We start from the raw sequence: 17,171 nt of genomic DNA, 5'->3' as shown, positions 1-17,171 counted from the left end.
TTGTAGCTCCAGGTAAGATTCCCTGATCCAAACCTCCAGCTAACATGGGTCCTGGCTTGGTCTCCAAGCCCTTGCAGGCCCGTTAAAACACAAACTCTGGGTCTTAGCACTTACCGGGTCCTCCCAAAGCAAATGCCAGCTCTTGTGTCTCCTTACACTGCTGCATTTGTGCTTTCTGATTATTTCTAGACTTCGAAGTCTTCTCCCATTTTTCTGCCAGCTGAGATGTGTTTGCAAAGATGTTTGTAATTTTACCCAGAAATTTTAGTTTTCTCCAGACACCAAGTCCACCATGGTGCAGTAATGAGAATTGGATTATTTCCTAAGGTGATCTTTAAAAGGTGTATGAAATCTGAAACCCTTCCCAACTTCTCTTTTTCTTTTTTGATTACTGATCTTTTAAAATAATGCCCTATATAAATATCCAAAACTAGTATTGATTGCAGAATCTTTAGGTTAATTTTTATTACTCAAATGGTACATTTTTGTTCAAAATAAATATAAACTGCTTCTAAAATATGTTGTTAAACGAAAAAGAGAAAGGTGTATAATTGCTTGGATAGTGTGCTGCGTACGAGTGTGTGCTGTGCGTGTGTGACAGGGGCTGTCTCTGCGGAGGGGGCTGAGCACCTGGGAGACGCAGATGGAAGGAAAATTCTCCTTCTCTCTCAGTGCTCTCCTGTCCCCTTTGAGTTTTTCACCCTGTGCATGTGCACCATCTGGTTTTACACAATTGAAAAATAATTATAAAATAAAAAATTAATTAAGAGAGGGCCTTACAACGTGAGAGATGTTGTAAACACTCAAATATAAGGCAATTCCTTCTTTTCTGAGGAACAACTTTTAAAAAAATCTACTTGATTCCTATAAAGACATACATGGCATACACTGGGACAAAGAAATGGGTACGAGGGCCAGTCCTATGTGCATAAGCATCATTCCATGTTTTCAGGTCATTCTAGCCCTAGTTTTCTTTCCCATATCAGAAAGAATCAACACAGGACAATGCTCACAGATTTGATTTCTTATTAAATTATTATAATGACAATGCTCCAAATCTTTAAAAAGATCTAAGTTTTTCCCTTCATGCTTAGCTTCCACATACCAGTAGTATAATAGCACATTCCAAAACAGTATTGCTTTTACATAATCTAATTACATTTTTTCCCTTTTTCATTGGAAAGAGAATGATTTGGATTCCACTTTCTTATTGTTCTAATGCTATGCTTTCGATCGTACAACATCTCAAAAAGATTCCAATCTTTTACGTCTGATATTACAACCAATATAAAACCCTGGTTTTTTAAAAAACATAGCTCAATAGCAAAGATGATCTAGTTGTCTTCCTTCTGAACATTATGTTCTATCCAAACTAAACTCCATTAGATCCACAGGGCGGCAGGTGGACAAGCCACGTACTCTATGGCAACTTCAAGTTCTAGGGTCTGGCTCTTACTGCGTACATGCTGGAGAAAAATCGCTTTTAAGTTCTGTGGTACCTTTGGTGGTATGAAAGCTAGTAAAATTGCTAAAGAGAAAATCAAATCAATGAGGTTAAGTAAAATTACTGTGCAAAGGAGTGTAGAATAACCTACTTTAGGCTGGATTAGATGAGTTTGAAAAAGACATAAAAATCTATAATTCTAAATTGAACCAGACAAATAGATCTCATCTGCCCAACTTCCTAACAAACTGAAACTAAAGTCAATTGTAATCATTCCACCCCAACATTTGAATGACTGTAGCGTGTGCCTGTTATTAATTAATTCAGCATGTCTCTAGTACTCAAAGTACTGTTGGTGTTGTGGAGACAGGTGGAGAAAATTGTCTGCTGCTGATTTTGTTTATTAGAACAACTTGCACAACACCAGCAAAAGCCAATGCAGCCAAGTTCACCTGGCTCACGTGGCGAGGGAAGGAGGCTCAGGTCACCAGGCCTCGTGACCCTTCCCAATAGACAGACACTAGTGAGAAAAGCCCGAGTAGCAGAGGTCAGTGTAAATTTCTCCCAAGACAAAGAAATACCAATTTCCGGGTGTTTTAAGTGCAGGTTTGATTACAATGATCTCTTTCTCTTATATCAACCTCTCCCGCAACAATGATTTTTATGATCAGCCATGATCAGACTGTAGCCATGACCAATTATTTCCTACCCTGAAAAATAATGCCTTTTGACCTTGTGAGCCCCCTCTGGCTCCAGGCTGTTTTTTCCACCCTTTAGAGCTAAGTTCCTTGAAAGGATAGTTTTCAACTTTTGCTCCTGTCCTACCCATGACTGGGGACCTCTCAGATAACAACAGCAATAATAGCATTTCCACATGCCTGACACTGTTCTCAAGAATCTATCTGTATTAATTTATTTAATCCTCACACAAACCTATCACATAAATACTTTTGTTATTCCCATTTGCAGTTCTTTTTGTTTATTTTTAACCTTGCCTCAGCGAGCTGGGGAAAATGGCAAAGTCAGTGGTTTGGGCAACAAGTACTGAGATAAGAAAATGAAAAGAGCAACTTCCTGCCGGCTGGGACCACTGGCTGCAAGAGGAAGTAGGTGAGTCATTGAGTAGGCCAACATCTAGTGATGCAGCCTTATGAGTAAATAAATCACAGGAAGAAGTGGCTATGTTGGCTGTGGGCACCTTGGGGGTGAGTGGGCCGACAGAAAGGCCCCTGCTTCCTGTGGAGCTGAGTCAGGGAGCAGACCAGAGCAGGCCCCACCTCTAATGGCTGGCCTTTAGGAAAACGCCATGAGAAAGTTCAGTGTCTGCCAAATGCCAGCTCTATTGTGGGATATTTCTCACTGGTTTGAATGACACTTTGAGATCTAATTCAATGACTCAGTTTCCCCTGAAAGCAGAGGTTCTGAAATAGCTAAGCTGTTGTAAGAGCTGTGATGCCCCTCCAGCATCCGCATCTACTGCAAAACAACACATTCAGGCAGAGGCTGGTGGCTCAGCTTCTTTCAACATCCACTGTATCCTAATAAATGCACTTTAACAAAGCCTAGAATTAAAGGTGTTTAATGTGGCAGGTGAATATGCCATAGAGGTTATAGGAAGCTCCTTATATCCCCTTTATTTCTCTACCTAACACAGGTTCATCAGAATGCCTCCCTCCCCATACCTATTTATTGCACTCATGCTTCCACTAACCATGCTCCTGCTGAGGTCACCAATGAACTTCCCTATTCTTGACTCAGTGGGAAGTTTTTATTCCTCACCTCCTGGAACACAGCTGATCACCCATTTCTTCATGTCACTCTACTCCCTTGACTTTTGACACCACTCTTCCCAGTTCTCCTTCACCCCTCCTTTGTAGATGCACCCTCCTCCTCTGACCATCTCTTGGGTGGCTGAGTTCTGCAGGTTCCATTCTTGGCCCAACCCCTGTGTCCCCATGAGCCCTCCCGTGGTGACCGCAGACGCTACTTCATTTGAATGAACATCTCTAAACTGTTGTTTCTCAGACTTAATCTCCCCAGACTTGGTCTCACTCTTTTGGTTTTGCCACAGGCTTGTCCGATTAAACCGAACTCATTATCCACCTCATCAAAACTGCCCCCCCCCACCTCGTATGCATGATCTCGTGCATGACAGCACCATCAACTAACCAATGGCTCACACCAGAAACCTGAGCATCATCCTAGACTCCTTGTTCCTCACCCATCTCCCCACATCAGTGACCCTACTCTGCTGATGTACCTCTTGTGTGTGTGTGTGTTTTTTTACTCTTTCCCTCCTCTCTGTCCCTACTATGCCTGTCTAGCACAGCCACTCCTGACGTCTTGCCTGGTCTCTACCCCTCTAGTCTCACCTCTTCAGAGTGATGATACCAAGTGCAAACCTAATAATAAAACGACCCTGCACTGGCCCTCATCAAGGACAGAGGAAGGTCAAGCTTCTTAGCATGGTCTGAGGGCGCCTTCACGACACAGTTCTGTCTTTTTATGTCCTCCTCCTTCCACCTTGAATTTTCTCCCTAGTTCTCTTGTTCTTGCTTCTTGTTCTCATGGTTCAGCTATCTGGTTACTTTACCAAAATGCATTTAAAATATATTTCAGTACTGAGGTCATCTTTACAAAAGGAGACTCACTCTCCTGAGCACAGTAATTAAAAGACGAAGTCTTCATTTTCTTAAAAATAACTTGGGAATGGGCATTGTGTTTAGAAGGTCATCAATGAGTAGAAGCATTGGAAAAACGTGTTTCCAACTCAGCGTTGTCTGTGGGGTGGTCCCCCAGGACCACGATGATGTCATGCGGCATAGACTAAAGCCCTCAGATGTCAGGCCCCCCGCCTCTGCCTTTCCTGTCTCCTCTGGCCTTTGTTTGCGTGCACTCTTCTTCCTCCTCCTTTTTTCACATTCTTATCCTGACCCTTCCTTGTCTTCTTTCCTTCCTCTTTTTCCTGTGTCTGCCTCTGGATCCAAAGGAGAGAGCTGCACCTTCTGGGGGCCCCTTTGCCCTCCTGGTAGTGGAGAGTGAGGGGGCTCAGACTGGACCACTCATGTTCTCCCCTCACATACTTTGCTCTCCACCAAGGTCATCTCCTCTGGGGCTGCAGGAGATGGGGCAGACAGGAAGGGCAGGTGAGGGGCAAGGGGGGCCTCCTTTCCCTGCCATTCTGGCCCCACAAGGTCTCACAGAGCCCAGGAAATCACTGCCAAAGAAGTGAGACACTTTGGCTCATCATAGTGTTACTGTGGAAGAACAATAGGAGTAGAACTTTATCGCTTCCATTCTTATCCGCTGTAATCTCTAGGAAGGTTCTCACTAATCAGAGTTTTAGTTTCCTCCTCTGCCAAGATTATAAGCAGCTCATATGAAATAACAGGTGAGAAACTGCTTCGTAAACTGTGAGGCATCAGATCAACATATGACGTAGCTATTCCTTCATTCACCTATCATTACTGAGCACACACTGACTAACGAGGACTACCCGGTCCCCACTGCCCTTCTTTCACATCTCTGCCACTGGAGATCCCGATTCAAAGAGGTCTTAGGTGTCAGCAGTTCTGGTCTGGATGGCCAGCCCCTTCTTTCTTCAGCTACTAGGTTTGCTGGAAAAGATCTCTGGCATCACCAGGACTGGACTGTAATAATATGGTGAGAATAAGTGTGCCCTTAGAAAGGACCTCTTCACCTATCATAATAATATATTTGAAGTTCTATAAGTAGATTTACTGACCATCAAACTTGCTACTTTCTTTCATCAGGTTTTTAAAGGTATCTTCATGTTGTAAGCGAACTTTTCTCCTCTCGGAAGCCAGATTGTGTTCTACATGGTCTTGTTCAGTTAGAAGTGTGACTGGTTTTAAATGAATCTAGAGAAGAAAAATATATCTTTCATTGCCTTGTTAAAGCACAACATGAATTTTGCAAGAACAGATAATATGCTACATTGTTTTATAACTCAAAGTAAGTAAACTATCTATGGGTGTTTTCACATACATTTAATTTTAACTGAAATACTTAAAATACTTTTAAACTAAAAAAATCAATATAGACAATTATTTTTTGTAAAACATGATATGTGATTTAAACAGTTTTTCAAATATTAATTTTCATTGATTATTAAAATTTTCAACAGAATACAAAATAAGAAATCCATCAAATTACTGAATGGGGAGACATATTTCTCATGCCACTGAATTCTTACCCAGAAATTTTTCTACCTTTCCTAAAATTAAGACATTGAAAGGACAGCACAAAGATGTTCTAGAGTAACCTATCATGTACTAAGAGATACTCCCAATTTGGAAATTTCATCACATGATGGACACATAAGCAAACTGAAAGAATCGATGTGTCAGAATCAAGCTTTAAACAACCCCTAGGAACCTGGAAATATAACGCAGTAGAACCAAAGGATCGAGCTCCTTCAGCAAAGCCTGCCTGCTGACCTGTGTGTATCAGGAAGAGGCACCCTGCAGCTGGACTGGGGTAGCTCCATGCTTATTTCCAGGACGCCAAAGGCTGGTGCTAAGCCTTGGCCAAGATAAGGATGAACTAGCTAGAGATTTATAATATGCTGCCTTAAGTCTAAAATTCCCCATGGACTGCCTTGTCCAATGTGTTGAGGAACGTGTAGACTAATAGCTTGCACTGGTTTAACTGCTTACACAGCCTTGTTTTAGTTGTGCGACCAGAGGGGTCGCGCCCGGCAAACTAATGCCTTGGTTTTCCAATCTGTAGATAAAGTATATTCTGTGTGACTGAAGAGAAGCCTGAGAGCAATGCCTGGCAGTCTTAAACCTCTCCGATGTTTGTCTGTGATTTCCTTCTCCATTAGCAGACGTGTAGTCTTGTCCAAAACGTCCATGGAGACATCTGGTCCCTGCTGAAAGGTCCTTGAGATTTGGTCCTGTCCACAACAGCCACACTTAGAAAATGTCCCTGGGTTCAAAGAGCCTATAATGTTTTCTAGATTTTTGGCTTACAGGGTTGATAAATTAGAAATACCAGCATGTTTTATTAGTCCAATAATTGTATAGTGGCTGTATTGCCAATAATAACCCTTCTTGTCTTAGTAGCCGAGCTGGTCATGGCACAAACATAAGGAGCTTTTGCCATGGACCAAATGTCTCTCTTAGTGGATGCTTTGAAAAGGACCAAACGTCCTACAAGTTCTTTCTCCTGCTGTACTGCCTCCTGGTAGCTTGGGTAGGCTTTGCACGAGCAGACTCTGTGGAGTTTTGTAAGTCCTTCAATGATCTGGCCTATGCAATTGTTGAACTAAGCCTAGTTAATCATTGCCCAATCTGTCCTGGAATAAACTAACTCTGGACAGAGATCCAGGTAGGCTTATCTCTTCAAACCAAACCACCGATTTTTCATGGCTCTCTTTACGATGTGCTGAACAAGAATGTTAAGCTAAACAAGCTTGTTTGATTGAACAAGAATACTACCTTGTATTCCAAGTGGAAAATAAGTTAGCCTAGGAAACCGTGCTTTGCATTAAAGGTTATCTGAGCCGACAACCACTCATGGCAGCCCCACAAGGTCACTGACTTCCCAGAAATGCTTTCAGAAAAACAGTTCTCAGTCTCAGCAGAGGCTGAACTATAGTGTAACTACTACATTGTTATTCCATGAGTCCCTGAAGTTGGAGTAAGAAGTCTAAAGCTGGAGGGAAATTGATGGCCCTCTGTTTCCCCTTCATATGAAGGAAGAGGATGGTGAGGTGGCCTCCTTTCTGTCACTTGCTCTCAGATCTGGGAACTCTGCCCCCACCCCCACATTCTCTCATTCCCAAGAGTCTGGAGATTTATGGGGACTCCAGGGAAAACAGTGGTTGGAGACATCTATCTCAACATGTTACATTTCTGCGAACATAGGATCCCTGGGATACTTTGTCAAAGTACAAATTCCAAGTTCCCATATGAGTGATTCTAATTAAGTAGGTCTGGGGTACGACCCAGAAAGCTATATTTTAAGTAACTTAATATCTTATGTGAACTTCAGTTTGAAAAACAATGCCTTTGGGCAATGTGAATTTGCTTGTGACCTCTTTAATTTGGGTAGAGAGTAGGGGAAGTGTCCCAGTGTACAAACCTCTGTGGGGATGCCTGCTCCCCAGGCACCGCGGTGGGTGAGCTCAGCCTGGCTCATTTCTGCGCCTCCTTGCTCAAGTGAGGTGTAGCTGGTGAGAGCAGCTCTGCTGCTATTTCTAATGAGTACAGTGAAGACATTGTTTTGTCCCACCTCTAAAGTTTGAGGCAGTCTGAGAAGAACACGTTGGCAGAGTGAGAAGTACTGCTTGTCACTTCAAAATGGAGCTAGGAGAAGCCACTAGCTCTGGAGCAATTTTTGCAGTGAAAGATTTAAATTCTAAATTGAAGTATTACATTTAAAAATACTTAAACTAAATTGGGACCCTCCCTGAGGCACACTGACCCTAAAAAGGAAAGCCAAGAAATTACAATGAATAACTCTCCAGAAGACTATGGGCAGGCTGTTCTGGGCCAATGGCCAGGCAAGCCTACTGGGCACATATTGTGCATCGGGCCAATGTGTTTCTTTTAAGGGTGTTTTTACCCCATATGCCCTGAAGCTTATTTTTAAACTTCAATAACTCAGCAACTTTGACATTCTTCCTTCAGGTATAAAAAATGATTGGACCGTAACATGCAACTGCTTACTAAATTTCTCTTGCTTTAAAATTTTTTTAAAAATTCAATTTGGAGTTATATAGCCACAAAAGAAAAGAACTAAAACAGTAAGCAATATTTTTGGGAGACTGATATGACCTTTAGATCATTTAAAGCACAGTATTTTTGTCCTCTTTCGCAGACTGGCTACATTGTCTTTTCCCTAAACTACTTAGTACTATAACATCACCACACAATGATAACTTTCATGATGAATATTGATGAATAACAAATCTTGGGAAAGAATTTTCCATGGTAAGTTGAATGTCCATTTTTCAATAATCATTCTGATTCAATTGTTAATGTGTCCTTCACACAAAACATTTACCTTTTCATTTCCAACTGACTTGGCTACAAATGTACAGAAGGCCACACTAACAAGCTTCTCTGTGCCAGTGAGCATGTCCTGTACTGTGACCTTGATGCTGATCTAAATGAAAAGAAAATAAATAAATAAACTTCCAGCCATCCTGATAACAGACAAGACTGTGGCATTCAAAATTCAGTTATGCGACTTCCAGCGAAGATGGAGGCGTAGGTAGATATATTTTGCCTCCTTGCACAACCAAAAGAAGGACGACAACAAATTTAAAAACAAAAACCAACCAGAACTGCCAGAAAATTGAACTGTATGGAAGTCCGACAACCAAAGAGTTAAAGAAACATTCATTCACACTGGTAGGAGGGGCTGAGATGGGCAGCCAGGCAGAGAGGATGCACAACAAGGTGGTGGCTGGTGGTCCCCCATTTGTGTGCAGATAAACTGAGAGGAACAACTGAGGAGTGAGACAGACCACACAACCCAGGGTTTCAGTACAGAAAAAGAAAGCCTCAAAACCTCTGACTATAAATATCTGTGGGGGTTGCAGTGGTGGGAGAAACTCCCAGCCTCACAGGAGAGTTCATTGGAGAGATCCATGGGGTTCTAGAACATACACAAACCCACCCACCCAAGAATCAGAACAAGAAGGGCCCAAAATGCTTGTGGGTAAAGGGGGAAGTGACTGAAAGCAGGGTGAGAGCCAAGCAAGCAGCATTGTTCCCTCTCTGACTCCTCCCCCACATATAGCGCCATAATGCAGTGACTTCCCCGCCTGGGTTAATACCTAAGGCTTTGCCCCTTACAACGTATCAGGTGTGCTGAAATAAAGAAATATGGCCCAAATGAAAGAACAGATCAAAACTCCCAAAATAGAACTAAGTGGTGAAGAGATAGCCAACCTATATTATGCAGAGATCAAAACACTGGTAATCAGGATGCTCACAGAAATGGTTGAGTATGGTCTTAAAATAGAGGAAAAAGTGAAAGCTAGGCAAAGTGAAATAAAGAAAAATATACAGGGAACCAACAGTGAAGGGAAGGAAATTGGGACTCCAATCAATGGTTTGGACCAGAAGGAAGAAATAAACATTCAACCAGAACAGAAGGAAGAAACAAGAAAATATATATATATATTTTATATATATATATAAAATAAGGAAATAAGGAGAGGCTTAGGAACCTCCAGGACAACATTCCAATATCCTAATCATAGGGCTGCCAAAAGAAGAGGAAGAGCAAGAAAGTGAAAACTTATTTGAAAAAACAATGAAGCAGAATTTCCCCAATCTGGTAAAGGAAACAGACTTCCAGGAAGTCCAGGAAGCTCAGAGAGTCCCAAAGAAGTTGGATCCAAGGAAGCACACATCACAGCACATCATAATTACATTACCCAAGATTAAAGATAAGGATAGAATCTTAAAAGCAGCAAGAGAAAAAGAAAGAGTTACCTATAAGACCTACATCCAAGATTACTCTACCCAGCAAAACTGTCATTTAGAATGGAAGGGCAGATAAAGTGCTTCCCAGGTAAGGTCAAGTTAAAGAAGTTCATCATCACTAAGCTCTCATTATATGAAATGTTAAGGGGACTTACCTAAGAAAAAGAAGATGGTCAAAAATATGAACAGTAAAATGACAACAAATTAACAACTATCAACAACTGAATCTAAACAAAAACAAAAACAAACTGAGTGAACAACTAGAATAGGAACTGGCTCACAGAAATGGAGATCACATGGAGGGTTATCAGTGGGGAGGGAAGGGGGAAGAATGGGGGGAAAAGATGCAGGGAATAAGAAGCATAAGTGACAGGGGGAAGTTAAGAATAGTATGGTAAATGGAGAAGCCAAAGAATTTATATGTACGACCCATGGACATGAACTAAGGAGGAGGAATGCTGGTGTGAGGGTGGGTGCAGGGTAGAGGGGAAAAAAGGGGAGGGAAAAAATGGGACAACTGTAATGGCATTATCAATATACTTAAAATATACTTAAAAAAACAAAATTCGGTTATGCGCTTCACCATTCTTTTTCATTTGGTTTTTGAATGAAACCAGCATTTTAATTTATTTATAAGCAATACTGTTGTTTTAATTATGTTCTATAAAGTTAGAAACAGAACTTTTTTCTAACTATAGAAAGATATATATTTACCATGAAAAAGTTAGTAAATATAAAAACAATAAATGAGAAAATTGCAATCTATCCAGAGGAATTATCAGTAATAATAATCTCACCACTCAGATTAATAATTACTAACATTTAGGTGAATTTTCTTTGAGTTACATATACATGATATATATGTGTATAATATGAAATGTATATTATTTTTCATATATAAAATATGTCACATATGTGTGTATACATGCACATAAAATTATTGTACTATATTTATAGCTTTATATTATATTTTTTAAGTTGGTATTATATGATACGCATTTTCTAATTTCATTATTAGCACCAACAGACATAAGTAAGGAAAGGGGCCTCTTACCTCCATGCTTGTGCTGAATGCTCTAGTAACTTTTGCTTTGATGGTTATAACTTGTCCAACTCTAGTAAAAAAAAAAGATCTCAGTAATCCTGTTGCCAATGAAAACGGGATTTTTGCAGTGTTGCTAGAAAAGAATTTCAAAGGGCATATGTGTGGTAAGATTTATGGGGGTGGAGGGAAATAATATACCCACAAGGATGTAGAGGGCAGGCAGGCTCTAGCAGCAACTGCCTGGAGAGTCCTAATAATCTTCCATATATTTTCTTGGTTCTCGGTAATGAGCAAGCTGTCATTGAAACCATCCAATCTACTTCCTGATTTTTCCCTGGCTTGTGTTGGGCCCTCCTCCTAATCAATCTCTTTCCTAGATCTTCTAGGTTTCTGTGTCCTCATCCAATCCAATCCTTTTCCCAGGCTTGGCTCCTCCCCTTCATCTTGCGTTTTTGGCTTCTACTGCGGGCATGCCTCAAAGTCACTTGTGCGTGAAAAATTCAGCATAATGATAACAGAAAAAAACAGCACTAAAAACAGATGCCAATCATTCTGAACCACACATATGTTAGCTGACTACCTACATTTAAACAGAAGAGGGCCTTGGCAAAGACTGTGCCAAACAAGTCCTAAATTTGCAACAGATACTTTGACAATATTGCAGCTGTTGCCTTAAGAGAAGTTAAAGAAACACAAACCTATACAATTGATCTTTATTTTAAAATATTAGTTAACAAATAACTGTGGTACATTTACACAATGGAATACTACCCAGCAGAAAGGAAGAAGGAACTCCCGCCCTTCGTGACAGCATGGGACTGGAGAGCATTATGCTAAGTGAAATAAGCCAGGTGGTAAAAGACAAATACCATATGATCTCACCTATAAGTGCAACCTAATCATCAAAACAAGCGAGCAAAATATAACCAGAAACATGGAAATAAAGAACAAACCAACAGAAACCAGAGGGGAGGGGAGGGGGATAATGGGGCAAAGAAGGGGAAGGGTCATCAAGGAACACATATAAAGGACCCATGGACAAGGACAACAGGGAGGGGGGAGGATTGAATGTGGGAGACGGGGGTGGGTAGGGCAGGGGAGAGTAATAGAGGGAAATGGGGACAACTGTAACTGTGCAACAATAAAAAGAGGAAAAAAGAACACTAGACAAATAAAAAATAAAATGTTAGTTAACAAATAAATGAATAAACATACAAACAAGCAGATCCTAAAGTTGATCGGCTTCACTAGGTTTACAGGGGCCCTCAGTGCTGCTAGGTGGTCCATTCATTCCTCATTATTACTGGGATTCTAGTCGTGTAGCTCAAAGCTGTTCAGGTCTCTCAGTCCCCTCTGATTTCTTCACCCGAGCAGAAGGTGAGGGTCTACACTATATAAGCCTCCTCAACTTTTCTCCCTTCCTTTCAAAGTTGAACTGCATTCTCGCTGTTCTCCTCACCCTTCTGTTATGGAGGAAGAAAGATCTCTTCCGGACCTCTTCCTTCACCTGCCCCCTTGATCCCATCCCACCATCGGCTGGCTTAGTCCGCTCCCTCCTCCTTTGTATCCTCACGCTTCACCGGTCCCTGACTCCTTATCAATCTGTGAAAATGCTTATCCTTCCTAAAAATCCTTCTCTCAATCCTATTCTATCTCAAGATTTTTCTCTTTTCCTCCATGTTCAAGCTTCCTAAAATAATCTTTTCTTTTTCTAATTTACTTAACAAATGTTTACTGAGTTATGACCTCAGTAAGCTCAGTAGGCATTAAGCTAAGATCTCATGACACACAATTAATGACATCAAGGGGACCTCCTGCGGGACACCAGCTGTCCGCAGATGAAGTGCAATGCTATGTGATTTTTTGGGCAGGGGGGCGGGGAAAGGATCAAGTATTGCAAAAGCACCCAGAAGAAATGACTAATTTGAAAAGTCAATTAAGAAGCCGCAAAGAGGAGACATTTGAGATGGGTCTTCAAAGATTAGGATTTCCCCAGGTGCAGCAGTTTGGGGTTTTCATCTCCCACTCAGTTCTCAGCTGCTGTAATCCAGCTGTTGCCTCCACATCTCACTCCTGATCTCTCCACAGTCCCCTCCTAACAGCCAGATCCATTCATTTAACCAAGCTCTTTCTTCAGGAAACTTTCTCTTGCCTTGGTTTCCAAAATACTCCTCTCATCTCATCCTCAGTTTCCTTCACTGATTTCTCTTCCTTAATCTGTCCCCTAAGTGTAAATATCTACTAAATTTCTGTCCTTTGTCCTATTTTCTTCTTACTTCACCTTCTTCTTCCATAATCTTATCACCTTTATAGAGACGACTTTTCCTGGGCCTCATTGTTGATACTCAGAGCCGTATTTTCAGAGCCACTTCTCTCAGCAGATTCAGCAAATAGTCATTCATAGAGGCTCTACTAGGCTCAACGTTAGCTGCTGCCACACATGTTACCTAATGTAACATATTCCCTGTATTTAGCACATGAAAATCCAAACTACTTTTCTTTTACCTTAAATGTGTTCCTCCTAGACTTCCCAGACTTCCCAGATCTATTTGGTAAGGTTTCTAGCAAAGATTTATAGTAATGGCACCAAGCCGAGCTAGAGTCCCTCTTCAAAGCTACTGTAGTGCTTTGTACTCAGGTAGTGGTAAACTCTGATGTCTCCCTGCCTGTCAGACTTTGAGGAAGGAAAGTTTCGGCTTTTCTTTGTCTCTGTTGTGAACTCTGCCCTGACTTTAAAATTAGGGGAACCCTCCACCAAACCAAACTCCTGACACAATCCAAATAATGAAATGACTAAAGTCTCAACTAAATAAAACTAATTTCACAGCATGGCATTCAAAGCCTTCTGCTACCCAACCACAGTCTCCAGCTGGGCTATCATCCCTCTGCAGACCAGGTTTTCCAGAGCATTCCCTGCTCCTTCACACCTAGATGCTTAGGCTCTTGTATGCACCTTATCTTGTGAAGTCCTTTTCTGGTTCATCAGAGGAAAATCTATTGACAATAATGTCTATCTGACATTATTTGAATGCATGTAATTCTGAAAGCTATTTCTCAACAAAATCAGGACTGAATCTATAGTTAAGAATGTTCTTAATAGTAGGTCTTGCAGTTTTGGCCTGGTGGCTCAGTTGGTTGGAGCACTGCCCACAAACCAAAGAGTCACAAGTTCAATTCCTGGTCAGGGTATATGCCTGGGTTGCTGTTTTGGGCCCTGGTCAGGGTGTGTACGAGAGTCAACCAATTGGTGTTTTTATTTCACATCTATGTTTCTCTCTCTCTCTCTCTCTCTCTCTCTCTCTCTGCTTCCCTCTCTAAAATCAATAAGCATGTTCTCAGGTGAGGATAAAAAAAAAAGTAGGTCCTGCAAATTTCTTGACTGATTTACTTTGGGTCAAATGTTATTTATTTTGTTAATGAATAGGTTATGACTGACTGACTTAACATGAACAAGCTTACATGTTGCAAATAAACCAATACACTCAGAAGAAAGGTGAGAACGAGCAATTCCACTTACCTCGCTGTCTCCTCAAATTGTATGTCATCCACTGAGGCTGTGACACAGGAAACCCCAGCATGTTTCTCAGCTTCAAGAAACAGGTCAAAATATGTAGGATTAATAATGTTGGAATAGCTCAGCATGGGGAAAAGGAAGAAAACTTAAGTGGGTTTATTTTAGTAATTCATCTTCTCATTTAATAGAAGAACCACCGTGGCCACACTCTGAATGATCTGATTCGTAAGAGTTATATTTCCATTGTGTGGAAATTACTGTAGCTTCTTCTACACTTTAATTTACATCATCTTTGATTTGAAGTTTAATACCAGTACCCAGCATATCTGGTTGTTCAAATAGCAATTTTAGTAAGTTGGTGCCAACTTGAAGTGTTTTGTTAGGTACTGCCTTCCTTTCGGTTTAAAAACAATGCATCAAAGCTGTATCCATTATCTCACACAACCAGTCGCTGAATGTATATATTTAAGCCACTTAGCCAGTGTCAGCACTGAATGGTGTGGGAGACCCTGAGATCTAAACTCCAAATTTGGACATCAGAGAAACACAGCAGGTATTTAGTCAACATCTAGTATTTTTTATTACCAAATTCATTATGCACTAATTATGCTGGAGGAGGAAAGTATTGATTAGGATGGAGAGAGATTAGGGTGGAACTCTGCTTATTTCCATGCCCCATGTCTGCATTTAATTTGTTGAGATATTTTGATTGTTGGTTTTACAAGTACTTTACATAAAAATTTCAGATTTTATTCTCTTTGGGAAAAAATTGTGACATATGCTTCTGCCAGAATTTGATTTTGAGGAATAGTCAGTTAAAACCCAAACAGGCTGCATTTGCTTTTTAAGAACTTTTAACCCCATTTTAGTTTTGGAGACTTCGCTCCTGATGCCACGCTATGAAAAAGAAACAGTAAATTATACTGAATTTGTATTCTTTGTGTATATTGGATTTCTTTAACTGCAATATACTTACCTCTCTTTACTCCCAGGTAAAGAGAGGTACGAAAATCTTCTGGAGAGCAAGTATTTAAAACACTCCTCCCTAGAATCCAATTCTGTAGAAAACTGAACATTCTGGTTTTACTAGCTGGAAATAACTCACTGTTCTTCCAAACACGCACACAGCAAACTGTGTTACCAGAAAATGAACCACAGCAGAACTCTGAGTGATGGAGTGAGGAACATGGGTTTCCCAGCTAGGTTTAGTGAGAGGAAGAATGTGTAAAGGTGTCAGACTCTAGAAATACAGGGGTGGGCAAAAGTAGGCTTAGATTGTAATATAAATAAATAATATCATAACTAATAAATAAGAATACAAGACTAAACTGTGTTTTGTGTAGGCACAACTGTAAACCTACGTTTGCCTGCCCTGCACTTAAGGTAAGATCGATTTAATTCTGTGTCTCAGACATTCGTCAAGTCCCCACCGACTTCTGGAGACTGAGCTGAATCAGTCCTATCTTCTAACAAGTCTACTCAGTGGCGGAGATCCAGCCCCAGTCAGCGACCTTTTAGTGCTTAAGATTTCCAGAGAACTAACGGAGCCTCGCAGATATACGCTGTAGAACACTGATGAGACGGCGCCTGACAGACATTCATTCCAGTTACCTGACATGAGGGAATGGGATGTTGAGCTTATCAATCTATTCTTGTTAATAAAGTGTTACCATGTACACCCACATGAGTTACCAATTTGGAATGATTTACATGGCAATTAAAGTGCAATAACCAATAAAAGACTAAATTTTTATTGTGTATATTGGGTATCTACTATGTATGTGTATCACTATATTAGATTGCACTAGGGACCAAGAAGAAACACAATTATAATAATAGTTGCCATTTATTAAGCATTTATTACTGGCCAGGCCTTGAGCTAAGAATTTATGAATGTCCATTACATGAGGTTGATACAATTATTAGTTCCATTTACAGATGAGAAAATTTAGACTTAGAAAGATTAAATACATTGTTCTAAGTAGGGGTTTTTAACTACAGAAGCAACAGGAACTCAGAAAAGGCCACCCTAGGAATGCTCCCTAGAGAGGTACTGGGCTAAATAGGGGCTTCAGGGCCTCAGTAGCCGTGTTACACATTACAGACTTTCAAGGCCATTCAACTGAAAAGAAAAAGAAAAATATGAGAAACCAATACAGGGCCACATTTTTACATGTGATTAAATGTGAGTGTTTTCTTTTTACAAGTATATCAGATGTGACTTCAATAGCACCAACTTGTTCTGGCTTCTGATTTTGATTGTGGTTCATACTGTATGCCAGTAAAAATGGAAACACCCTGGGACTATTTCTGATTCCCTGGGGAAACTGAGAGGAAAATTAGCAGACCGGTTGTGCGGTTGTGATTCAGGTATAGAAAGATGATTGATAAAAACAGTGGTCCCTTCATTCATTCCTTTAACTAATTGAACGACTGTGCTATGCCAGCCTCAATGTAAGGTGCTAAAAATATAAAACAGTCACGATCCCTATTCTCATGGAGTCTAGTGGAAGAGCCAGGGATTAATTAAATGAATAAATGATAACAAAATTAAGTGCTCTGAAGAAAACATGGACTTTATGAGGGTAACTAAGGAACCAGACCTGGAAGGCTTGGGCCGGGTGGTGGCCGTGCAGGCACAGCAAAGTGGTTGGGGTGAGAGCTTTCCTTCATGTGACATTGACAGGACATGGACCAGAG

The 17,171-nt window shown here is 40.7% G+C and overlaps 1 protein-coding gene across 2 annotated transcripts in view; it reads right to left on the bottom strand.

Moving 5' to 3' along the window:
- ACOT12 (acyl-CoA thioesterase 12) overlaps positions 1-17,171 on the bottom strand; it is a 48,578-nt gene that overhangs the window by 27,834 nt on the left and 3,573 nt on the right. For both annotated transcript variants that reach the window (XM_053912169.2, XM_024563538.3), the window contains exons 2-5: positions 14,475-14,544; positions 10,967-11,027; positions 8,480-8,581; positions 5,190-5,325 (exon numbers count right to left, since the gene is read on the bottom strand). In XM_053912169.2, coding sequence (XP_053768144.1) covers positions 5,190-5,325; positions 8,480-8,581; positions 10,967-11,027; positions 14,475-14,544 — 369 coding nt within the window. The remainder of the gene's footprint in view (positions 1-5,189; positions 5,326-8,479; positions 8,582-10,966; positions 11,028-14,474; positions 14,545-17,171) is intronic.

The sequence above is a fragment of the Desmodus rotundus genome, chromosome 1, assembly GCF_022682495.2.
Source record: "Desmodus rotundus isolate HL8 chromosome 1, HLdesRot8A.1, whole genome shotgun sequence".
Taxonomy (NCBI): Eukaryota; Metazoa; Chordata; class Mammalia; order Chiroptera; family Phyllostomidae; genus Desmodus; species Desmodus rotundus.
This window is presented reverse-complemented; position numbering and strand designations above follow the sequence as displayed.